The 25681-nt window shown below is 40.5% G+C and overlaps 2 protein-coding genes and 1 long non-coding RNA gene across 9 annotated transcripts in view; 2 read left to right on the top strand and 1 right to left on the bottom strand.

Moving 5' to 3' along the window:
* LOC102507081 (chondroitin sulfate proteoglycan 4) overlaps nt 1–25681 on the top strand; it is a 64183-nt gene that overhangs the window by 23170 nt on the left and 15332 nt on the right. For all 7 annotated transcript variants that reach the window (XR_004316761.1, XR_004316760.1, XR_004316756.1 and 4 more), the window contains exons 6-8: nt 7754–7952; nt 11434–11565; nt 19830–20002. Coding sequence is in view for 1 of the 7 variants with exons in the window: in XM_032472109.1 (XP_032328000.1) it covers nt 7754–7952; nt 11434–11565; nt 19830–20002 (504 nt within the window). In the remaining 6 variants the exon portion in view is untranslated. The remainder of the gene's footprint in view (nt 1–7753; nt 7953–11433; nt 11566–19829; nt 20003–25681) is intronic.
* Nucleotides 20009–24923, top strand: LOC116661013. Its single transcript, XR_004316782.1, has 3 exons — nt 20009–20547; nt 22596–22602; nt 24913–24923. It is a non-coding gene; the product is annotated as an uncharacterized LOC116661013 (long non-coding RNA).
* Nucleotides 24840–25681, bottom strand: part of SNX18 (sorting nexin 18) — a 233651-nt gene continuing 232809 nt past the window's right edge. Inside the window, exon 2 of the mRNA XM_032472145.1 lies at nt 24840–25134. Within this exon, the coding sequence (XP_032328036.1) occupies nt 24887–25134 (248 nt within the window). The 3' untranslated portion in view covers nt 24840–24886. The remainder of the gene's footprint in view (nt 25135–25681) is intronic.

The following is a 25681-nucleotide window of genomic DNA, read 5'->3' as shown; positions in this document are numbered from 1 at the left end:
CACCAACGGGCCCAGGAAAGTTAACACTCCAACCTCTGGACCCCGTCTGGAGGTTTACACAGGCTTTTATAGGCTGCCAGTTTACACTTTGCAACATCATATGCAAATAAAACATAACAAAAATTGACTAATTAGGAACAAACTTTGTAGAAATGAACCAATCAGGAGGGAGAGAAATAACCAATCAGGAGTGAACTCCATGCAAATGAAGTACTACAAATGGACCAATCAGGAGTGAGGGAAATGGACCAATCAGAAGTTTGCTCAGGGAACCAATAGAATTTTAGGGGTAAGTTCCACTTTCCTAGAAGTAAGCCCTTTCAGAGGCAAAAAGTGAGATAGAGCCTCTGGACCAGGGAACCTGATGATGCTGGCAGGCGAGTAGTGGCCCTGCCTGGGGATCCTGCCAGTCTTTTTTATGGGGCTTCCCACACTCATAGATACAGTGAGCCGCTCACTATTTAGGGAAAGTTTTATATCAGTACAGGACAGTGTTTAACAGCCGAGTTCCCAGGTGCCAGCCAAGTGCCAACTTGCAAGCAGGTTTTCTAAGGAACGGCAGTCTTAACCCTGACTTACCTCTTTTTTCTGAATAAAGGCTGAGGTGGGGGTGCTTAGGTGAGAAAGCAAAGAACTATGGATGTTAGAGGGAAGAGCATTCCCAACAAAGGAATAATCCAGAGTAAAAGTTGCAGCTTTGGCATGTTCGAGGACAGGAAAGCTCAGAGTGACCAGAGCAGATGGAGGGAGGAGAGTGGTCAGTTATTAGGTTCCATGGTGAGAGTTGATTTCTGGGCATAAGGACCCCTTATGCTAGACCATTTCAGTCCCTTGGCCTTCCAGAGATGATGATGGGGAAGTGGACCAGCATTTTTTTGAGCCTCTGCTGTGAGCCAGGCTCAACTCTAAAAGCATTGCCTGTGACTTCTCATTCAATTCTCTCAACAACCCTTCACACAGAATGAGGATTAAATAGACTTGGGGCACAGAAAAGTTAAGTCACTTGACCAAGGTCCTACAATTAGTAAGAGAGTAAGTTTTAAGCCCAGCTAGTCTGAACAGAGTCTGCTCTGCTATCCATAATGAGAATGATCTGGAACAGTGTTTTAAAACTCCAGGTTGCAAACTGTTAATACACTGTGAAATTAATTGAATGGATCAGGACCAATGTTTTTTAAACAAATGAAATAGAATAGAACAGGTAATATCACAATACTCTGTGTATTGTGAGGGTACTTTCACTTCATTTTAAACATACACATATACAAATGCACATGCGTGTACTAGGTTGTTGGTAAAATGTAGTCCTTACTTTGGGTGTTAATCAGAAAACATTGTATGCCACTGATTTAGCAATGCTAAATATTTTTATCTGAACAAATGACTTTTTCAAGTTATTCTTCTTCTTTACAGTTTGAGTAAAGTCCTAGGAGTTCATTTCTGGAAACTTCTATTTAGTAGGGCGCCTAGAAATGGGTACTGGAGGGTTATAACAGAGTTGATGCAGCCTATAAGAACTCCCTTCCCCAAATACCCTTTCATCAGGGTACTTTATCACATGCCAGAGGTCTCTGAGTTCAGGGGAGGAGAGATAGATTGTCACCCTCAACTTTGAAGTCTCCCCACGACCACCCATCATCATAGCCCTGCCTGCCCATTCGCTGCCCATCTGCCATGTTCTGTCCAGCAGGAAGAGAGGTGGGCACGGAGGGATCAGGTACAGTGTCTGCAAACCTGGCTGATTCACTGTAGGTACTGCTGGTATGGCCCAAAGTCATGGTGAGGAGGGGAAATACAGAAAAAGGAAGAACGTAATTAATTATAAAGTTTTAAATATTCAAAGAAAAATGGAAGTAGACCAGGGCATTTAATTACAACATTGCTTTCCTATTATATATGGTATAATGTGAATGAAATTAGCTTAAGAATTTTAGAATAAGGAAATCTTGTGCACTGAAAGTTTGTGATATAATTCCAATGACTATTATCAGTCTTAGCATAATTTAGACCCAATGAAAAAGAGCCAAGAGGTAGCCAGGACTTGGTCTTGCTAATTTTGAGAGCCCGTGTTGGGAGTTTATGGCATCTAAGATATCCTTTACCTTATGCCCCCTAATCTTTTTTTGTTGGAGTATGATAGCTCTATCACATCCATGAGAATGTGTAATAACAACAGCAATTGAACATAGAAAACTTCCTGGAAAAACAGTGTGTGTTGGACATATTGCAAGGTGTTCTCACAAATTGACAACTTTTAGTACAGCTGAAGAATTGTCACACATCAGGCTTGTTAACTTTCTGAAAACTAATGTGTAAAGCTTATGTGTTTCATCAAAATAGCAGAGCTGTGGGAATGCATTTTCCAACAACAGATAGTTTTGCCAAAGCTATGGTTACTAATTACTTTTTTACAGGCAAAAGGTTCAAATTTAGGGAATTATTTCAGATAATGATTTTTCTTTTTCTAGATTTCAGAGCATAGTAAACACTAATAGTAACTATCATTTATATAATCATAATGGTAGCTAATGCTTACATAGCACTGATTCTGTTTCTGGCATTGCTCTAAGCATTTTACATTTATTTACTCATTTAATCTTCAACAGCTCTCCAGGATACAATTTTTATTTTAAGGATGAGGAATCTGAGACACAGAGAGGCTCACATACTTGCCCAAGGTCAGAAGTGGAAGAGCTGCTGGTTAGGCAGTAAGAGGCAGAGCTAGGGTGCAAGTTTTTGCTCGTAACCATGACACTCTACTGCCTCTTCCTTCACGGTTCTAGAAGTCCAAAGATCTGGTGAAGTAGATAAATGAAGTACTGCTGTTATTTTCATTTTAAAGAAGAGAGAAAGCTCCAGAGGTTAGGTGACTTGCCCAAAATAGCCAAGTTGGACAGTGGCAGAGTCAGGCAAAAGCAGTTCTAAATAGGAATTAATAAGGCCTGTGTATTATGATGGGTTCTCCAGAGAAACAGAACCAATGGGTGTGTGTGTGTGTGTGTGTGTGTGCACGTTGTGTGTGTATATATTGTAAGGGATTAGCTTATGTAATTATGGAGGTGGGCAAGTTCCCAGACATGTAGGTGAGTTGGCAACTGGAAATCTGGGAGAGACAATGGTATGGTTCCCATATAAAAGTTGACAGGAAGAGTCAATGTCCCAGCTCAAAGACAGTCAGGCAGGAAAGAATTCTCTTTACTTGGGGGAGAATCAGCCCTTTTGTTCCACTTAGGCCTTCAACGGATTGGATAGAGCCCACCCATATGAGGAAGAGCAATCTGCTTTACTCACTCAACCAACCCATTTAAGTGTTAATCTCATCCAAAAATATCCTCATAGAAACACCCAGAATAACATTTGACCACATATATGGGTGCCTTGTGGCCCACTCAAGCTGACATAAATTTAACCATCATAGTCTTTGGATTCTATGCTGTCTTTGACTTTCAAACAGCATTTTCTCAAGAACCTTCAGACTACTCCACATGACCGCACACTCTCCTTCCTTGGCATTGGAACTTAGAGGAGGTGGCAAGAAGGGTCATCTGTGTCTACTTGGGAGAAGGAAGTGGGGGTTTAGGGGTAGGGCTGCTGATAGCATCCTGATAGCATCCCAGAGGGGAGTTCGGAGGCAGAAATCTAAACGTTAACCACTCTGTCCCAGCATTTCAAGTTCACTTCTTTCTCCTGAAGTACTTTAAACAACATTGCCTTAAGCTACAGGACTTGTGGCTGGCTGATCAAGGCCATTCAGTGGAACAGGAGATCATTTCTGTTGTGACAAGCTGGAGTTAAGAATTGGAGTTAGATCACGTTGGGGGAATCCTTTGCATTTTACTCTGAAGTATGTTCTACTAAGTGCTTTTGTATTCAAGCATGATGGGTGATTTTTGTGCTTACTGGGTAAAATGTATTGGTGTCCACAAGGGGGCTTCATTTTTCCATTTTTCAACTTTTGCGTTCAGTAATACTGTACATTTTGTTTTGTTGTTGTTGTTTGTACCAAAAATAGAATTACTTGTTTGTTTCTGATAAGCATTTGCCATCACTAAAAAGAGCTTTGAATGCTAAGGACGTTGGAAGAATGAGGGCAGCAAGTCTGAAACAGTGACTTGGAGGCCTGAAGGCTGGGAAGGGTCAAACAGTGGGACAGTCAGATCACAGATATTTCACATCCCTTATGTGAAACTCAAAACAAAGTTCTGAGTTTTTAAATATTAAGATCATAATTTAGGTTATATTGGATCATAATTAGGTCTCTAAGTCTCACTAACCTCCTATTTAAGTTAAAGGTGAATTAAAAAATATGTCATTCCAGATTCAAGTGTTAATTTTTTCAGGTATATATTCCTTAAACCATTATTTCTTGGGCTTTGGATCACTTTTAAATCTGAATTCAAGTTTGAAGTCTTTGTTTTTCTTTTCCCCACCTACATGAAGTTTCTGTTACCAAGTACGAGGCACTAGATCAGGCCCCACCCAAAGCAGTGGGGCTAATAGTTGAACTCAGTTTGGTCGGAGTGGAACTGAAGACCTGAGGTTACTAGCTCTTGTTTTGAGTGGCAGGTTTTACATTTATTTTGGAAGAGGGTATCTTCCAGAGGCAAGAGGGGCAAAAGCAGTGTTTCACAGAAGGGAAACTGCAGTGGAAAACATACTTCATCTAGCTTTTGTGTGCGTCATGTTGGAAAAAATGAGTATCTGCGAGTCACAGGAAGAGAAGTGGCAGTGTGTTTCCAAATTAATTTGAGTTCCTGAAGAAATGAGGGTAAGATACACAGACGGATTTAAATATGTTAAAAGTGAAAAACTAGAATGATTGCTCTTGGAATTTTGTTAAGCAGTCCAACTTCTATATTTTATAGAAACTGTAGCTTTCCCATGGATTAACAGAAGGCCAAAACCTTATAATTTGAACATTAGGTTGATTAGCATTTCTGGTAGTTATTAACAAAATTGATGTCCTTAGAGTTTAGGGCTGAAAAATCCTTGGGGGGCATATTCCAAATGCCAAGATATAGGAGTATCCATTGATGACACAATCATTAAATGGATAAACTACTCACCCCAAATTATGGAGGAATGCTGTGGAACGAAAAATGTGCAGTACATGTTATAAGACAGCCAGTTTATGGTCACCAAAGGGGAAAGGAGGGGAGGAGGAATAAATTAGGAGTATGGAATTAATAGATACAAACTACTATACATAAAACAGATGTCACACAGGTTTACTGAATAGCACAAGGAACTATACTCAATATCTTGTAATAACCTATAATGGCAAAGAATCTGAAATATATTTGTACATGTATGTAACTGAATCACTTTGCTGTATACCTGAAACTCACATAATATTGCAAATCAACTATACTTCAATAAAAAAGAGTTAAAAAAAGAATAGTCTCAAAAGTGGTAATCATCACACTCCAAAGGGCTTTTAAGTAATATTAAAAAGTCACATCCATCCTCAGGGTCAAATCTAATGAAGAAGACACAAAGCTCATATTTATTGAATACTTACTATGTGCCAGGTAAAGCTTGTTCTAAGCATTTTACCTATCTTAAATCACTCATTATACATAATAATTCTATTATTTCTGGTTGATTAATGAGGAAATTGAGGCACAGAGAAATGTGCCCGAGGTTTCATAGCTAAAGTGGAGTGTCATATCTGATAGGAAAATGTAGGAATCCTGTATACTTTCTAGTCTCTCTCTTTCAAATCTTGCTTAGTTATTTCATAAACTGCCTTTCCTACTCAGGAGGACAGCCCCTTAGACCAGAGAGATTATCGACTTAATCACTTAGACTTGAATTTTTAAATAACTTGGTAACAAGCGTAAAAGATGATAAGGTTCTAGTCAGAACAAGGAAGGACACATAAGCTTGGGACTGTGCAGTGTTTCTGCGGGGAAGACATTTGTCAGTACAGACAGAAATATGAAAATCTAGTTAGTGATAAAGCTGCTGTCTTTAGCGTTAGTGAAATATCACGTGGCAGCATGACTTGAGAAATTCGAAACAGCCTAATTCCATCAGATGTGATTTGACATCTCAACAAGCACTTTAAACTCAGCATGTTCAAAACTGAACTCCTTTGCTGTACATTGTAAATCAACTACACTTCAATAAAAAATAAGAAAAAAAACCCCCCTGTAAATCAACTACACTGTAAATCAACTACACTTCCATAAAAAATAAGAAAAAAAAAACCCCTGAGCTCCTGCTCTAACTCCTCAGATCCACTCCTCCTGCAGCTGCCCTCCTTTCGGCTGATGGTAACCCCATCCTTCCAGCAGCTGAGGCCCAAACCCCGTCCTTCTCATCGCCTTTCCTTCTTCCGCACCTCCCCACACCTAGTGCATCAGCAACTCCGCTGGCTCTACTGTCCACACACACCTGGAACCTGACCACTTCTTACCATCGCTCCAGCTCCCCCAACTCTCCTCTCATCTCTTTTGGGGTTATTGCAGTTGCCTCCCAGCTGGTCGCCCTGCTTCTGCCCTTGCCCTCCACAGTGTGCCTTTGACACAAAAGCCACCAGGATCGGTTAAGACCCAAGCCAGGCCAGGTTACACCTCACCTAAAGCCCCACGATGATTCCCTGTTGCACTCCAGTAAAGCCGGAGTTCTTCCAGGGACCTTCGAGAGCCTGCAGGCCTGGACCTTCCATGCACGTGTGACTCACTGCCTTTTATTCTTCATCTTGCCTGTTCTGGTCCCATCACCCTGACCTCCTTGCTGCTCCTCAGACAGCCGAGCCTCGCTCCACCCTCTGCCCAGATGTTCTTCTCCACCTGTCCCTGTGGCTCCTGCCTCACCTCCTCCCAGTTTTCCTCCAGTGAGCCTCCTACTTACCATTCTCCCACTCCCGAGCGCCTCATTTTGCTTCATTTAAAATTGTTTTCCACAGTGCCTGTGGTCTTCCCACAAATGATGTAACTCATTTCTTCCTCATGCCTATTGTTTCCTCCCTGTATTCCCCCTCCTCTCCTGCACGAATGTGCGATTCGTGAGGACAGGACTCAATTTTGTCTACTGATGTATTGCAAGCACCCAGAATGTTGCCTGGAACATAGCAGATGCTCAGCAAGTGATGAATTGTTGACTAATGTAAATAGATTTTAAATGTAATTGGAAAATAGAGACTGTTACTCAGAAACCATTGCAGTGAGCTACCAGCACAGCAAACATTGTAAGGCCCAAGGGACCGGATATTTGTTTTTCTACAAGACAGGTAGGATAAAGGAGAATAATAAGAAATGTGCAGTGTGTGTTTTGCCCTCAACTATTTAAGAGCTGATGAAAGCATTTGCTTCTTTAATGAGTAGAAATCCTTACATCAACCCTATGAGGAGGTTCTGTGATTATCTGAAATTCCACATAGAGCCCTTAGCAGATGTCAGCCACACAGAAGGACTTAGGAACCACAGCTGTGATTGCTGTTATACTTTATAGACATGCATATGCAGTTTAAATAATTGATTTTGAATAAGTAACTATGCATCCTATTTTATTGAAACCTCATAAACCTCATACATTAAATAAACACTACCACATGCCCTGTATTTCATCCGGCATTTAATTACACGTGTGTCTTGAGTTAAGAATCCTCACGCTTTAGAAACCCTGGTGAACTGCTTTAGTTTTTAAATCTTTGTGCAAGGGGGCAGGGTCTCATAGCTATTCAATTTACTAACTTTATTTGATTGGAGTTGATCCTTGCAAGATCTGTGATCTTCTTCTCTTTAAGGTGTGGGCGAATTCTGTCACTGAGATTACCAGTGGTGACCTCTGTGCAGAAGATGGGGACTCCTCCCTGCAGGACCTTACCTACTTGGTCTCTCCACCCAGCAATGGACATTTGGCTCTCAAGTCCTTTCCTGGCCGACGCATCCAGAACTTTACCCAGGCTCAAATCAATGAGGGCCAGTTAGTGTTTGTACACACTGGTATGTCACAGAGAAAAACAATGTGAAACTAAAATGTGTTTAATCAGAGATTAACATGTAGTCAAGCCTAATAGCTGCTGATGGAAAACTACAAGCCATCTAAAAACTTTCCAGACTCTGTACCTTTTTCAAAGTGGCACATTTTAGTAAGGCCAATAATAGCAAACATTAGAGGGTACCTATAACTTACACGTGGCTTATTCACATTGTCGTGTAAGGCCTGCACTCAAATACAAGCTTCTCAGAGAGCCTTTTCCTGACCACCCACTAAAACAGCATCTCTTCTGTCACCCTCCATCCCCTAGCCCGGCTACCCGACCTTGTCATGTAGATTGATTCACTCATTCGTTTGTTGTCTGCCTTCCCCACTAGAGTGTAAGAGCTGTAAGAAGAGGGTCTTTCTTCTGTTCACTCTTGTATCCTCAGCACCCAAGAACAGTGACTTGAACATAGTAGGTGCTTAATAAACTTTTGTTGAAAGGATGGAATCATGTTGAATACCTGTTATGTGCCAGGTAATATTCCAGATGTTGGGGATACATTAGTGAATACAACAAACACATTTGTTAAAGGAATGAAGACATGAATGAATGAATGAATATAACTGTAAATCTAAGAGATCCTGGCAGTAAAAGGCTTTGTGTTCTTCCTCTGGTCATCAGTAAATCAATAAGCCAAATAGCCACTGCAAATCCGCAAAAGGGCTGATCCAGCCTACCTTTGTTTCCAGGCTGCCCTTGTCAGTGGACTGAGAGGGGAAGCCGCCCATTCCCAGCCTGCAGAGGGAAATGGGAGGGGGCGTGAGCTGCAGGCGCAGGATGGGAAAACTAAAAGTCATATCTTTTCAGCCATTTTAAATTATCTTCTTTGAAAATATAGCAAAGAAAATAAAGACGAAACATCATCTAAATTCAAATGTAGTAATTTCCTGATTATCTTTGCAGTTAATGCAAAGAATCTCCAAATAACCTGAAAATACTTTACTATGTGACTGTTCTCATCTAGTGGTTCCAAACCTGTTGCCCAGGAACCTGTTAGGGTTAGTTTTATTGCAGTAAGATCCTAAATCTACCTACATATGTACCAAAACATTGTTTCTAGACTGAATGATCTTTTCTATGTATGTGTGTTTTCCTTTTTTAAATGTGTACAGATGTGCTCATTAATAAAACGCAATTCATTTAAAGAGGCACTGAATTGACAGGTGGTTTCTACCAATTATGTGTGGTTTTGATTAGTAGATATTAAAAGTCCAAGTATTATTAGGAGAGGGCCAGGGAACTTTTTTTTTTATCTTTATGAAAGGATTATCCTATTTTTAAAATGGAGAGAACTGCTCTAGAGACTGGCACAGGGGAAGATTAGAATTTCTAAAACTGTGCATTTTGCAATGGAAGAGAATTATTGACTCTCTGGCATATGCTGGGCACTGCAGGAGATGCAATCACACGATTCATTTCATTTCACCTGGAGAAGTTCTCCAAGCGATTGGGAGTAATGATCCCATTTTAGAAATGAAGAAGCTGATGCTCAGAAAGATTTAAGTCAGTCTGACCCTAAAGCTGGGCTTTCTCTACTAGCTGCCATTGAAGGACATTGAAGGGCAGAGTAGGTTGGAGAACTGAAATTATTCTTTGCAATGAAGGATTAAAATATAAGTTAGCTCTCTGGCTTGATTTATTTAACTACCAGGTCAATATTTGCTGTTGATGAGTAGAGAAAATAATTTCTCCTGAAAAAGCAGGAAGGGGGATTAAAGTCAAGCTCTTTGCGAGTCAATCCATTACATTTTCTAAATGGATGTGGAGGCAATAATAGCCTTCAGAGTGGCTGGAGCCCGGCTGCAGATGAGTCTTGCTGAACCCAGCTGGTTCTCCCTGCTACAACTGTCCATCAGCAGCCCAAAGAAAGGCTTTGGTTTAATTAGTCTCTCTTAGCATTTATATTTGCAAAGTACTCTGCCATTAATCTAATTCATTATTTCACATAACAACCTAAGTAGGTTGATAGAGCCAAGATGGGGAGGGGGGAGCGGTTGACTAAGTGATTTCAGGTCACCCTTCTGAAAGAACTGGCAGGTCAGGAACATCTGAGGTCATAACAGAAAATCCACAGGTCACAGCTGCTTTGATGTTCCCCTCCTTCCTCCTCTTTGGTCATAATTAGTGTAATAGTTGGGATTATTCTAGTATTTGTTTGGATATAATTCTTTTTGATACCATTTCCATTTTGTTTCTGGATTCATGAAATGTTCAAAGTACCTCATGGCAGAAAGCATCTCTCCCTAATTTCATGTTTCATTAAAGACAACTTTCAAAGTGCTCTTTCTAGTACAAACAAGCAAACAAACAAACAAAATAGCATTCTGTTCTAAATTAGGCAGATCCAGAATTCTCTTTCTCTATTTTTTTAAATATGATGACTCTTGAGTGTACTGGGAAATATTTTTTAAAGGCTTTTTTGTGAGGGATAAGAACTCCCTGGGTTTGCTTAGATAACAGAGACTTGAGAGACCGTTAAGCCATCAGCCAGCCCTTTATTAAATCATGCTATGAAGGGAGTACTTGTAGGTAATTGCAGGGTCTGACCATGCCTGCTTTGTTCCCTGCCTCGAGTCCCTGAGGGCAACAAAGAGGCCATTTCTACCCATTCTGTGATGCAAAGACCTGTGGGCCTGCAGAGTTACAGGGTGAGGGGACTGTGCTCATCAGGCTGTCTGCATGGTGATCTCGTTTGGTGCTTTGGGAGTCAGACTGGTAAAGCACTCCTGGGAACAGGGTCAATATGGGGCCCGTCTCCATTTCTGTTTAGCACATAAGTGAATTTATAACTTTGCTGATATCACTAATTAATCCCTTGACAGACATGTGGGAGTAGAATTCTCTTCTTGCAGGAATGTAACAAAAGCAGACCTGGGCCTTCCCCCACTTTTCTCTTGCCCCTCTGCAGAAAACAGATGGTTTGAGATAGATGAATAATTAGGAATTATTTGGGGGGAAGGGCTAAGTGTTACTTACTTCCCTATAGTTTTGATTTTCAGTATTATCAATAGATCAGAAATTGCTAAGGGGGTGTGGGAGTGTGTGTGTATGTGTGTGCATGCACATGTGCGTGTGCTCGTGTGTTGCATGCGTGCATTACTTTTATTGTTACAAATTGATTCCAAAATAATAAAATGCAGGCAATGAGCATGTTTTAAATTTTTAAAAAAAATTTTTGGAGGTAATATCTTTTTTATTATTATTCTCTTTTATTATTCTCAGGAGAAGGTCACGTGGGAAAATGCATTTTAGGCCTTTATTGATGTTCTTTTCACTTTGCGTTTTGGCAGTATTTGATTTGGTGAACCAGGTGACTGTATTAATGCACTCTTACATTGATAGGGGTCACTTTGCAGGGGGATCAGGTGGGAGAGACGGTGAAAGGGGGTGGCTCTTGCAGAACAACCAAATTGACCAGAGTGTAATTTCTTCTTTTGAAGGAGCGCTGTCAGGAGGCTTTAATTTTCAGGTTACAGATGGTTTGAACTTTGCACCACGACAAATTTTTAGCATCACAGCTCGAGCTCTGATCATTAGCTTAGAAGTAAACAAAGGACTGAGCGTCTTTCCAGGTAAGACTTTAACTTCGTTGTTTGGGTTTAAGTGTTTTTCAGTTTGTTTAGAAACTTCTACCTGTATGGTGTAAAGTATCGTCTTTTACTATAGAGTGATATCAACCAGCTACAAAGTCCCAGCAAGAACTGTCTCTTTGCTGGAGTTTAGCAAAAGCAAGCCTGGGTCTTTCCCCCTGCCTCTCTCCCCTCTCCTATTCCTCAGAAGAGGGTGTACTGGGGAAGGGCGATGAGGGAGGAATCACTGAAGCAGCAGGCTTTATGATCCATATGCACTTTTCCCCTGCTCTCTCCTTTGGGTCCTTAAAGAAGCAGGAAAACCAGGCTCTGCTGTAACCATCTAGATCTTGGGGTTTTCTTTTTTCGAATATAAAAACCCTGTGTACCAGGGGACCATAGGGGATTTCACTCAGCTCTTGTTTTGGGTCCCTGAAGCCTCTGGACTACTGTTTGCCAAGAATCTCAGCCTGGCTGAGATGGAAAGATCCAACTGAGCATCTCTGGCCCAATACTGTCGCTGCAGGGATAGAGAAAGATTTACCCAATTGCAGGGGCAATAAAAAAGGAGGGAATTTTTTTACCTTGTTATTTAAAAAAAAAAAAAGCATTGAAATAGCACAGGAAATAATAAAATTTATATTACAATTAAAAAAAAAACCTGGGCTTTTGTAACTTGTATACTTGATACACATTATCAGTAAAACATGGATGGAGAAAAACACTAATCATTTTATTAATTATGGCCACTCCATGGTCACCCCAGCCAGGTGTTCTCAACCACTGGGAAGCTTTTAAAAATACCAGTGTCTCGGCCTTGCCTTACAAAACCAATTGAATGGGAATCTCTGAGATGGGACCTGGCTATTGTTACTTTTTCAAGTTCCAGCTGGTTCTGAAGTACAGCCAGGACTGAGATCCATGGGGCTAGGCATTGTGCTAGTCTTTTTGTAACCTTTACATCTATGTGAGATAGGTGATATATTCACAGCAAGTTGGCAGGACTTGTGGCTTAAAGAGATGATGTAACTTGGCTGTGCAACCAGGAAATGGTAGATAAAGCTTACATACCTCTAGAGTAGACCTAGAGAAAAATCATTGTTTGAAACTTAAAAAAAAAAACAAGAATCTTTAGAAATTTTGAAATTTTTAGTTACGTTAAGCTTTTGAGCTCACAAATAGAAACCTTATCAAAATCCAGTTAAAGATAATGTTAACCCAGATTCTTATCTTCTAAAAACTTTTTATATCCCATATTTTTTCTCTGAGCATAAGTGCGATGCTTCTATCAATTTCTTCAAGGCCAAAAGGGTGCCATTTAGTGTTTAAAAAAATAAGCAAACTACTGCACCCTAGTATTTGGAAAAATACAGCAATCTATTTTTTTAAAAGTTCTAAAATCAGTAAATCTGGTTGCTGCAAAAAATTAAATACCTTTCATCTAGTCTGGCTAAACTGTGGTTTAGTAACTGAAGACAGTTTTATTACATTGAAGGGGAGTTATAGCCACTATAGCTTAGGAAGTTTTTGAATTTCTGGCACCTGTTTTACTGAATATTAGTTTTGAAAGAAAAATATGTTAACATGGCCCAAATTCCCTTGTCACCCTTGTGGAACTATGCAAAAACATATAGCTTTCTTAGCCCTCTCCTTAATATTTGGAGACAGCCCCGAGTAACCATCTCCTCTCCCTTCCCAACATGCACCACATCTGCCCTGGCCTGGCCTTCTTGTATCCTGTATCCGAAAACCCTCCACTGGAACTTGCATGTTATCCTCAGATCCCAAAGTGACCTGTTCCTTTTTCTAGCTCCCCCTAGCTTGTTAGGTCTGTTATTCTTGGTTTCTGTGTCTTCTCTCCCCAGACTGTGACTTATTTCCAGCTCCAGCTCCTGGCCAATAGGAAAGAAGATGCATTTTCATGTACGTTTCCATTAGGCAGCTCTTATATTTGATCTGAGCTTGGGTGAGTGTGAAATGAGATCCATGGAGTCACAGATTTTAGAATTGAGATGGACCTTGTGGGCCACTTGGCCCAGTTGTTCTTGGCATTCTTCCTACCCTAACATCCCAAGTAGCAGTGACCCTCTCTTTTGCATCAGAGTTCTAGGTGTGGGTGTGGCTCTGAAGACCACATCTCCTCATCCTACCTCCAGGGACATAGTTGAGCCTTGCTCAGCCTGGCTCTGCAGTGGCCTCCCAAGGATGTTGGTCCCTGATGCTGTGAAAAGCTGCAAGGATGATGATGACAGATGTGTCACTCTTTTTCTTTCCTCAGGACCGCCCCACCCTACCATGTCAGGTCCTGCTGGGAGCAGGCCTGGGTGACCTCTGCCTCCCTCATCTATTAGCTGGCCCCTTGGCTGGGGGAGGAAGGGAGGCACTCTGTGTCCCATCTCCGATGTGACTCCAGGTGTCAGTTATCAGCGACTGCTGCTCTTGTCAGACTCGAGTTGACCTGTATGTTCTGAAATATCAGGGAAAATCTATTCTTTCTTACAGAGCTATAGATTTTATAGAACTGAAATAGGAGAAAATCTCTTCCTACTTTATAATAGACGTTCAGATACTATTGATGTCTGTGTTTTTATAGTGTTTGATATTTTTAATCTACTGAACTGGGTTGTTACAAAGATTTGAACAAACTAATGTATTTAAAAGCAAGTTTTGATCGTTTCTATTTGGCAGATAAAAAACACTGGGCAGGTTCAAATTCATGCAACTAATAGGAATCATAAGCCCCAAAATTGAGTGCCAACTCCAACCCCAAACTGTGTGCTCCAACCACAGCAGCTCCTGTCCCTTGTGTTCGTGCCTTTGTTCCAAGGCTGCCTCTGTTTTAGAATATCAATTCCCTGTGAATGGGGATCATCATGGTGGCTGTGTACTCTGTCTCCTTCTTGATATTCTTGAGGGACTGATGTATACAACCAGGAGAAGATACATAACAATTTAATAAACAGCAATGTGTATGTGGAAATTTTATATGTTAGGGAAATATTGCAACCTAGCATTAATCAACATTTTTTGAAACTCACATTGATCCCATACCAGTTGGACTTTCTCTACGAGCCCAGCAGACTTTGGCCATGCTGTTCTGCCTCCTTTGTGTACTGTCTTAAAAAGTGGCCCTGGCTTGATAAATGTAAGAACTTTCTTAGGGTAAGCCAAAGTAATTATAAGAATACTTAGTGAGTGAATGTTTTAAGGTTAACCATGGGTTGTAAGGCCTGCCAAATTTGAAAGTCATTCTTTACCTCAGTTATTTTAAAGTAGGAAGGACTTTAGTTCTAAATGAAATTTTTGTGTTTATGAACTAAGAAAAAAGATCTATTTGATGTATATTTTCATCTTGTAATTTTGTGTGTGTATATGTGTATATATATATACACACACACACATATATATATATGTATATATATTTCTGTTTCTTTCTAGACAACTTACTGCCCAGAAAGGAGTTTTGTAACTGGTTTTTCACCTTGAATGCCACCATTGAATATGTTTGTTTGTTTATCCTTAGTGGTGGCATGTTGGAACATACTGTCGCCCAGAACCTAGTTTTTCTGTGTAACCAAATTGCACTTGGCTCCTTTGAGAGTGTTGAGGAGGGGTTGACCTTGAGAGTTTTGTCAAACTGGTCTAGAATGTAAGCTTACACAGATCCAGAGTTAAGTAGCAGGATATTCATAGCAAACTATGTGACTTCAATCTCCTTGGGGTTTGGTTATGCTATAGAAGGAATCATGTCTCACCAATGGGCCATCTGTCCTCTGTGGAATTGAGGGAGAGAGAAAGGCAGGAAGAAGTCACAGCATATTGCTAAAGCATTTAGAGCCGAGATTTGTAAAACCTTTTAGTCAACTGGTTTTGAAACACTGTATTGAATATTTTAAGACTGAGCAGGAGATAACCAAAAGTCATAAGAAAAGATTTTCAATCCTCAAGGAGAAAATTAAAGGCTTACTACAGTTCAGGGGAGGGAAATTTCCCTTAGACTGGGATGATCAGGGAGAGCTTGTTGACCAAATGAGTCTCGAGCTGCCCCTGCAGAATGAATAGCATTTTGATGGGTGGCAACAAAGACATACCAGAGAGGACAGCATGACTGCGGGTAGTGAAAACCTGGGAAGAAGCGGGTGTGTCTGGAAGGTGGAGAGCAGAATCTGTCAGATTTGTTGAATAATTCATCACATTTCCTAACTCAGACATCACTGCAGCACTGAGCTCAAAGTAGTATGATAGGCAATATAAGATCAGCCTTTAAAAAATACTCGCTTGGCATCAGTGAGACCTACATTTGATCAGCAGACAAATTATTTAGCCTTATCATCCCTTCTTCGGGATAAGGAAACAAATTATACTTCTTAGGATTATCATGGCGCCTAAAAGAAAGCGCAGGACTGTGTCGGTGCTGTTTCCTGGCATATCTCCACTCCTGATTGTAGGGCTTGTCCCATTCGAGGCACCTGGTAATGTCAGTTAAAGAAATACACAAGACCTTCTATCCTGGTGACCATGAAACCCTTGTTGTCATGGTGGTAGTTGATCTTCATGAAACAAACACAATAGGATGTAAGTATGTTTGAGAAATACTATCCTTAAAAGGAGGATAAAACAGATATTTTTTTAACTTCAAGACTCAGAGTGTTCAACATGCTGATTTGATTTTCAGATCTCTCAGAGGTACACATGGGGTGAGAGCTGACTAAACAGATATGGTTATAGAACCCTTTTATTACCACACTCCTCTAGGACAGTTTTTCTATGGAATATATATTTAGATGGGACCTTAGTGAAATCTTTTCCGAACTAAGTGTTTGGAGCTCATTGATGAAAATATTAATGCTGATGAAATGAGTTTGGGGGGGGGGAGAAAATATTTGGCTCATGGTGAACTGGGCTGGAAGATAAAAGATGCCCATCAGGCAGTTGCAACATGGAGCCAACTAGTCTTGCTGACTGAGCATGCTCGAGGTGACTGCTGAATGGGAATTAAACCATAGATGACTTTCTGGGTTAGGTGGCTGGTCAGGGAATGAGGAATTGATGTACCCTGGCCGAGAGAAAAGCACTCTTGACCTGGAATATTTCCCCAATGGGTCCTCTACCCCAAAAGGCTAAGATAAGTGAAATGATTTTTAAAGAGACCCTCCCACCTGCCAAAAGTAATCCTGGGGGTGAAGGAATAAATGAAAAGTTAAGAATCCTTTATAGGAAGGAAATAATTAAGAAGGCACAGTGGGGAAAAGTTCCAAAGGATAACTGAAGATGAGAAGTTGGATGTCGGGGTGCCCAGAGAGACTGCACACAAAAGAGACATACTCCACCTGAAAAGAAGCGGGGACCCTACCTTAGCAGGTAATAGAAAATAGGCCTCAGTTACGACTTTATGTAACATTGACTAAGGGGACAGAACAATTCCTCTTGGCCTCCCCAGGGTGTCCTTAGATCCTGGGCCCCCAGCTCGAGAAGCCAGAAGGTGGCAGTGACTGCAAAATTTCCAGCAGCAAGAAGAACTAAGAGGAATGTGGGGGTCTATTAAAGCATCTTTTTTGTGTGTGACAACTACGGCTGTACCAAGGCAATCCTGAATCTGAGACAGAACTGTGTTCTTTAGGCTGTTATTTGCAGGTACTCCTACCTCTCCAACAGGATCCCCAGGACCTAGTTAGTGCCCAGCCCAGGGGCTTGGGTATTTTACTTTATTTTATTTTGTTTTCAGCTTTATAGAAGTATAATTGAAAAATAAAATTATAAGATATCTGAAGTGTGCAACGTGATGATTTAATATATGTATACATTGTGAAAAGATTCCCCCACTGAGTTAACACATTCATCACTTTACATTTTTACTTTTTTTTTTTTTGGTGAGAACATTTTAGTTCTTTTCTTTTAGTAAATTTCAATTATATAATACAGTGTGGTTAACTGTAGTCACCATGTTACACATTAGATCCTCAGACCTTATTTATCTTATAACTGAAAATTTATAACCCTTTTACCAATTTCTCCGTATTTCCCCCACCCCCTAGCCCCTGGCAACCACTTTCCACTCTCTGTTTTTGTGAGTTTGACTTTTTTTTTTTTAAGATCCCACATATAAGTGATACTACACAGTATTTGTCTTCCTCTGTCTGGCTTGTTTCACTCAGCATAATGCCTTCCAGGTCTACCCAAGTTGTTGCAAGTGACAAGCTTTTCTTCCTTTTAAGGCTGAATAATATTCCATTGGGTACGTATGTATGTATGTATGTATGTGTGTATGTATGTGTGTCTGTGTGGGTGTGTGTATTACATTTTACAACATTTTCTTGACCCATTCATCCATTGATGGAAACTTAAGTTGTTTCTATACCTTGGCTATTGTGAATAATGCTTCAATAAACATTGGAGTATAGATTTCTCTTTGAGATAATGGTTTTGCTTCCTTTGGATACATACTCAGAAGTGAGATTGCTGTATCATGGGGTAGTTCTATTTTTAATTTCTTAAGGAACCTCCATACTTTTTTCCATAGTGGCTACACCAACTTACATTCCCACTAACAGTGCATAAGGGTTCCCTTTTCTCCACAATCCTCACTAGCATTTGTTATTTCATGTCTTTGATAATGGACATCCTAATGGGTGTAAGGTGATGTTTCACTGTGGTTTTGATTTCCATTTCCCTGATGATTAGTGATGATGAGCACCTTTTCATGTGTCTGTTGCCTAGTTGTATGTCTTCTTTGGAAAAATGTCTATTCGGGTCCTTTGCTCATTTCTTAATTGGGCTATTTGATTTTTTTTTTTTTTTTTTTTTTTTTTTTTTTTTTTGCTATTGAGTTGTATGAGATCCTTGTATATTTTGGATATTGACACCCCCCCCCCCAGATATGTGGTTTGCAAATATTTTTTACCATTCCATAAGTTGCCTTCTCATTTTGTTGATGGTTTCCTTTGCTGACCAGATGTAGTCCTACTTGTTTATTTTTGTTTTTATTGTCAGATATTTTAAAGGGAGCCTCTAAACTGAAGGCTCAGAACAATCTTTGCATGTTTGAAAATCTTACCCAAAGCTGGCTTCCCCCTGTGTTAGCTGTTGTTAAGGTCCTGCTTTTAAGCACCTAATGTGGTTTAAACACTGCAGTTGATGGCCCTGGCTCTCCAAGGCTACAATGACTAAGGAAAGCAAAATGGATGTCATTCAGGAGGCTGGTTATTACTGGGTGATTGACTCAATTTCATAAACAATTTATAAAGTGCCAGCTCCAAGAGCTACCCTGTGCAAGGCCTATTGCTAAAGCCCTTTAGCAAGGGCTAAAACAGAAAAAAGAAGGTGAAATTCTGGGCCAGGATGACCACATAAATCTCTTTCAGGTCTGCCATACTGTCAAGTTGGGGATATCCCCCAAACCCTGCAAAGTAAAGGGATATGTACTCTAGCCCTATGTTCCTTAAATTGTGGTCTACAGACCCCCTGGTCTTTGAACTGGTAAGAACAGAAAGTGAAAGGAAATGTTTAGAAATTTTTATAGCAACTTGACATTGCTGCAACATTTTATCATATTTTATAAGATTATTGCTCCACAGTGGACTGGGGGAGAAACACTGATCCTTCACTGCAAAGCATTTGAGAACCATTGCTCTAACTTGAATATTCCTGAGTCTCTCTGGCCTCCGGTTGTCAATGAAGTCACATTAGCGCACAGACCCACACGTCACAGGTTCTTCTCCCCTTGACATCCACACAGGCCCTTCCCATCCCACATTGTCCATGCAGCCCGCCTGGGGGTCCTCTGGAAACGGCTCATGTTTGTTCCAGAGCCAGCCTCTCCCCGAGGTGTCCACAGATGGACACTCCATTGAGCATCTGCAGCCACTGTCAGGCCAGGACATGTCTGTCCTTCCAGGGGAGGGAGCTGTCTCCTGTTCTCTCTATGCACAGGGTGGGCTTCCCTTTCCTCCGCTCGGAGCCCAGCTGGGTGCCACGCACCTGGCATTGCCTTCTTTCTCTTGGGATCAGGGAGACATGTAGGACTATGGGGGCTGAGGGACCATTTCATGGGATTTTCTTCCTTCATCTCCAGCACCAGTAGCAAAGCAAGTCCACAGATGCCTCACAGATCACTAGCCCCATACAGCCCAGCTTCAAGTTAGAGCTAGCCAGTCCTTCGTACATAACCACTTATTTTCCAGAGTTTTCAAGGGTCTATAAAAGATCATTTCATTAACTGCAGCCCTCATATGCTTTATACTTACATGCACGTTTTAATCTTCACTTAGGTTCCAGGAAGCCCCTTTCATCTCATGACCTGAGAGCTGTGACCAATGATGTGGACAGTGCAGGAAACAGAACTATTACTTTTACGGTTGTAAGTTCCCCTAGACTTGGGAGGCTGGTGCGAGTAAATTCTGACAACAGCACAGAGGATGTTTCCGTGTTTACACAGAAGCTGGTGAGTCCTGACGTCTGTCCATGCAGCTGGGTAGGGCTGGGCGTCTCTCCAGGGCAGTCCCCTCACTTGTCTTCATCCTGTTAAACCAAGCAGACGTGCCCCTTTGCCCAGGCAATTACTCATTCCAGCTGTGCTGTTTTTAAAACTGGACACTTTATAGTGAATACAGGATGGGACCCAACTGTCAGAAGACACTAAGCAAATTCATATCCTGTATCTAAGAAATAAGAAAGGATCCTTTTTCACTAAAGATGAATTTAAAAGGAAACCCAAAGCAAAGCTGCAGGTACTCCAGATAAATCCTGCAGGATATATCTATGTACATTTATGTTTAATATATAAAATTATATATATAATTTCATCTATCACAGTTATATGTGTGTATATAAACATGTACATATGTAAGGTGTGTGTATTTAATCTGCACCCAGAGCTGTCTGTTTTCAACCTCACTGATACTTTACCACCACCACCATCCACACACCTTTTTATTTACATGCATAAGCCTTCAAATCTTTTGATTTTTTTTTAACATTTTTTATTGCGTTAGTCATTTTACAATGTTGTGTCAAATTCCAGTGTAGAGCACAATTTTTCAGTTATACATGAACATATATATATATTCATTGTCACATTTTTTTCGCTGTGAGCTACCATAAGATCTTGTATACATTTCCCTGTGCTATACAGTATAATCTTGTTTATCTAGTCTACATTTTGAAATCCCAGTCTAGGAATCTGACTGACTGGTCTTGTTTGCCTATATGTAATTTCATTTTCTAAAAGTCTACATTTCCAAATGGTCTTCTTGAATGTAATTTTTCTTGCTTGCCATTCAACTTTCTTTTTCCATTGTTAAGCAGTGTGTACAGGGAACTGATAGCTGATCTGGCTATAGCTTTACGTGACTAAGGAATAAAAAAATCTGAAGTCAAGTTTAGAGGAAGCAAAAGTGAACCACATGTCTGCCTTTAACCATTGAGTCATTTTTCTACAGTGTGATGTGGCCAAATTGAATTCAGCTTATGCTTTGCAATCGCCTTTGTCTGGGATGCATTTAAGGGAACGGATCACAAGGTCAGCAAAAGTTCTGACAGTGACATTGAAAAGAGGAAGTATCAATTCTCTAGTTCACAGATGCACTCTGAAGGAAGAAAAAGTAGTTAGGAGAAAACTATATTCTGTGAGGGAGCTTAATGTGCCCAAAGGCATCAAAACTTGCCCAGGTTCAGTTTACATTTTGAATACCAGTAAGAATTTTATCAGCCATATAAAGATGGATTGACTCTAGTCCTAGATCTTTAAAAAAATTTTTTTGATGGTGATCATTGCAAGCACTAGTTTCTACTACCTTTCATTGCAAATATATAATATTTCAGATTAATATGATCTAAATAGGTTTTAGTGGGTAGGTAGCCAAGATCCACTGGGTTATGCTACAGTAACAAACAACTTCCCAATCTCAATGACTTATAAGCTTATTTCTTACATATATTGCACACGGCCTGTGGGTTGGCTGTGGGTCTGCTCTACATCTCTCCTTTATTCCAGGGTCCAAGTTGAAGGAGCAACCCCTTTCTTGGGCATTGCTGTGTTTGCAGCAGAGGGAAAAGAAGTGATGGTGGAACCATGAAAAAACTCCTAAAGTTTATGTTCAGAAGTGCTGTGTATCACTGTTCTCATCTCATTGACTAAAGAATGTCCTGTGAGCAAGCCTGATGTCAGTGGGGTGGGGAAGGATAACCATCTCATAGGGAGGAGGCACTGGAACAATAGAACAGTCCACCTTGGTGGGCTAGCCTGGTAATCGGAAAACTGTTTTTAATACAAAGAGTGCATTTTCTTGTAAAAACAAACCACCTTCACAAGACAACACATTTGTAAACAGGAATTAAAACTCCAAGCTAGTTATAGCTCCACAAAGTCTTGATTGATACAAATCCAATTATTTTAAGGTATTTTTTTTCCTCCCATTATTCCTTCTACTTTATGAACCAGGAGGCAAGTATCAAGAAAACGCATCAATAATGGCAAACATTAGTCTGTGGATTATGTGTTACATTGGCGCTGAGGTTTGTAAGGGGCTTGCACAGTGGTGTCTTGGATGAGGGGCATTAGACCCAGCTGTTGATCCTCATGAAGGCAGGGGCAGGCTGCAGGCTGGAAGCAAAGTTGGGCGATGTCACAAGTCAGGTGTGGTGAGACAGGAGTTTGTTCTCCTTGATTGGACCAGGAGAGTATCTCACCACACACAGCCCTTTCCTCCCTAAAGCATGCACCCACCAAGCCAGGGGCCTAGTGCAGGGCTTTGACTCACAGGACAAAGCAGAGCTCCTTTTGTTGTGTATAAGGCATCAGACTGTCTATCAGGCATTTTATGCAAGTACCCTCCTAAACATGACAATTCCCGTCTCCCCAAAGTAGCATAGAAGATATATTTAGAGTCTGCAGAAATTCAGCACAGCAGCCCACACTCTGTCTTTGCTGTGTGAGTGTGGAGACAGCATGTAATTTAGGAATCGGGTGCCCTGTTGCTGCTCCTTGATCCACTGCTGATTTCTTATGACTGAGGACAGTGCCTTGGTCTCTAAAGTCAGAAGGTCTGGATTAGCTCTGTGAGTAAGGGCAAATGACATATCTTTTAAACCTCAGTTTCCTTGTCTGTAAAATGGGGGCAAATAGTAGTAATGATAACTGAAACCATTTTGAACATTCCCCATATCCCAAGCACCATTCTAAGCTTTCTTCTATATGCTCATTATCTTACTCTACAGGCGGGGATCCTAAAGCACAGGGAAGTTAAGCAATTTGCCCACAGCTGCACAGCACAGCTCAGAAGTGGCAGAGGCAGGATTTGAACCAGTGTCTTGACTCTTAGGTTGTGCTCTTATCCCCTAGGCTATATTTTCCTCTTGGAGTTTGTAATGAATTAACACAGAAAATGAAAACAAAGCACTTAGCACTCTGCCCAACAGGTAGCAGACTTTAAATAAATCATAGCTAAGGCTGTTATGATTATCTTTTTGTCCTTGGAAGTGTGAGAGGTTCCTTTCCTCTCATAGTAACCAAAGGACTAATTTTACAGGGCAGGCAATTTTCTGGGACACTGGAATTGGCTGCTGCGTTTACCCTAATGTGCTGCAGTGCTTTAATGAATGGAAATGAGGTCATTAGGAGAAAATGATACTTGCTTCACCCTATAACCTGCTCACTGTTTCCCTTTGTGGAAGAGTCCCTGGTGTTCTAGAATACAATTCCCTGAGTGATGATGAGAGGAGGGGACTGAGGAAAATGTCAGGGGGCCTCATGCTTGGATCCAGCAGCCCTTCATCCTTGGGCAGAGCACAGGCTGGAGGCAGAATGAGGCCTGGGGCTGGGGCAGCTCCAAAGATCCCACCCTAGAGGGTCAGAGCAAGGAGGACCCCGTGGAAGAACTCCTCACCAGAGCAGCTGAGAGCTGCTGTACAAAGGTGGTTTTGCAGGGTATGTTTGGCTAAATTTCTAAATTTCTAAGAATAAATTTCATCGAAATAGCCTCTCTTCCACTTCAGTATTCATAAAGGACATGGATAATGTGGGCAGAGGAGAGAGTGTGCAGAGGAAACTGCAAGGATATAAACTCAAACGCTAACCCTGGCTCTTCTACTGTGTGTGCTTTTTTGAGCACAACAATAACTCATGCTTACTGTGAAAACAAAATTAGAAAACATTAAAGCAGAAAATTAATATTGAAAAAGAATAGGTCATCATCAATAAATTCAGTACAATTGGTATTCATCTGAAGGCATTCCAACTCTGTTCAGCTTGTGTATTCAAAAGTGCACATTTTAATTTGTGCCTTGGGAAGAGGAAGAAACTTACTATTTATCTCCCAGGCTTTCCTCTTTCCAGATCCTGTCTCCTTCTTCACATGCAAATGAAATGTGAATCTTTTTCTAAAATAAGACGTTTTAGCGCCTCTGTCAACCTTGGTCAACTCTCAGCCATTTTATGGTGGCTCAGATTTATTCCTAGAACATTTTGGAAAGTAAAAGAAAGGGTGGGACAGGTTTTGGAGATGATCAAAACCTTTTCTCTGAAATTACTGAACAAGGACATTTATTGAGCCCATATTTTGTGCTTTGATTAGTCCTCTTCAATCTGGTTGGTAAAAAGAGATATTAAAGAGGAAACAATTTCAGTAGGGAGGTCAGAACTGTTCAGCCATAGTCACACAATCAAATGGCTTCAATTGCTTTTTACTTTCTAGGCCAGTTTTTCTAATTTCAAGAGTCAGTTCCAGCCCATAACCTGCTACGTGTCTAACTGTGAGAGTGTTTTAGGCAGCTAATGGTTTAGTCCTCTTTCACACCTTTACCTTAAAGGACTAAATTCTTTCCAGCCCTCTACCACCCTACGCTGGGGGAGACAAAAACACCATGTCATTTGCATATAAAACCTACACCCATTCTTACTTTTGATGGATAAGCAAAAATGACCATTTTAATCAGTGGCTCTGTTGGTTACAGCTTGTGAAAGAAATCTAGACCCTCTCCATTATGCTTAATATCATACTTTGGCAAAGTAATTGTAGGGAAAGCATTTGTTATGTTATAGGTCAAAATATTTTCTTATCCTGGAATAAATTCATGATTTTCAAACCATACCATGTCAACTGACCAAGATAAACAAGTAACATTCTTGTTTTTCACCATAATATTGCATCTGCTTAAATGGGAAAAGCTAAACCACAAAAACTTGTGCTGAAATTCTTGTATCCTGAAGAATTAATACACAAGAGAAGGTGAATAATCAAATTTTAAAATAAAATGAAAGCTTTTTACAAATTTAGAGAAATTATTGTTTATTTCAAAGGACATATAAACAAAGTAAGAAATGAAGTCTCTAAAGCACTAATCTCTTCCAAGTAGAGCACAAGTCTAATAGAGTGATTTTCATTCCAGAGCTTGTTAGATAACTTAGAATCATTAAAAAGCAAAGTGTTCTGGTTTTGAGGTTTATGACACTTGGCCTTTTATCTTTTCCATAAAGCCAGTAATTGCATTTTAGCCATTGTGCTGTTGTGGGTGGAAGATCACTGGTCTTAGTCTTTGCTTGCTGCTGCAACACAGACGCAGGTTTCCAGGACCACACTGAGAAAATAATACAATCGATTCTGGGTTATGAATTTTGTCTAATTACTTCTTCCAGAGTCTGGGTTTCTTGCTCAAGACAACACTTACATTTGAAGAAACTGTGAACACATTTCCCACATGATAGTTTCTATTAATTTATTACAACTTGATGGAGAGTACAGTGGGATCATTAAACTTTGGCCCTTTAATCTTCTGAGCAAGGAAGGATCAGTTTCTTTGTGTTAGTGATCACTCCTGCTCCACCCCAGCTCTGCTTTCTTGGGGTCTCTTTAGTGACAAGCTCAATGGCAGCTAGACTCAGTAGTCATTTTGAACATTTTCCACCAGCTTTTTGTTTTTTTGGCCACTACAGTTCAATGAATTATGCGCTAGCATATTTTTCCATGTGTAGAAATTATTGTATTGTGTACTTAGGCACCTATTCATTGTTCAAACTGGAAATTGGCTGATGGGTCCTGGTCCAATGGCTTTGAATAACTAAAAATGTTTTCTTTCTCTTAAACTGTTGGCTCTTTCTTTGTTTTTTCTTTTTTAATTTTTATTT

The sequence above is a fragment of the Camelus ferus genome, chromosome 3 (assembly GCF_009834535.1).
Source record: "Camelus ferus isolate YT-003-E chromosome 3, BCGSAC_Cfer_1.0, whole genome shotgun sequence".
Classification (NCBI taxonomy): domain Eukaryota; kingdom Metazoa; phylum Chordata; class Mammalia; order Artiodactyla; family Camelidae; genus Camelus; species Camelus ferus.
Note: the sequence above shows the minus strand (reverse complement) of the source record. Positions and strands in the feature narration are given on the sequence as shown.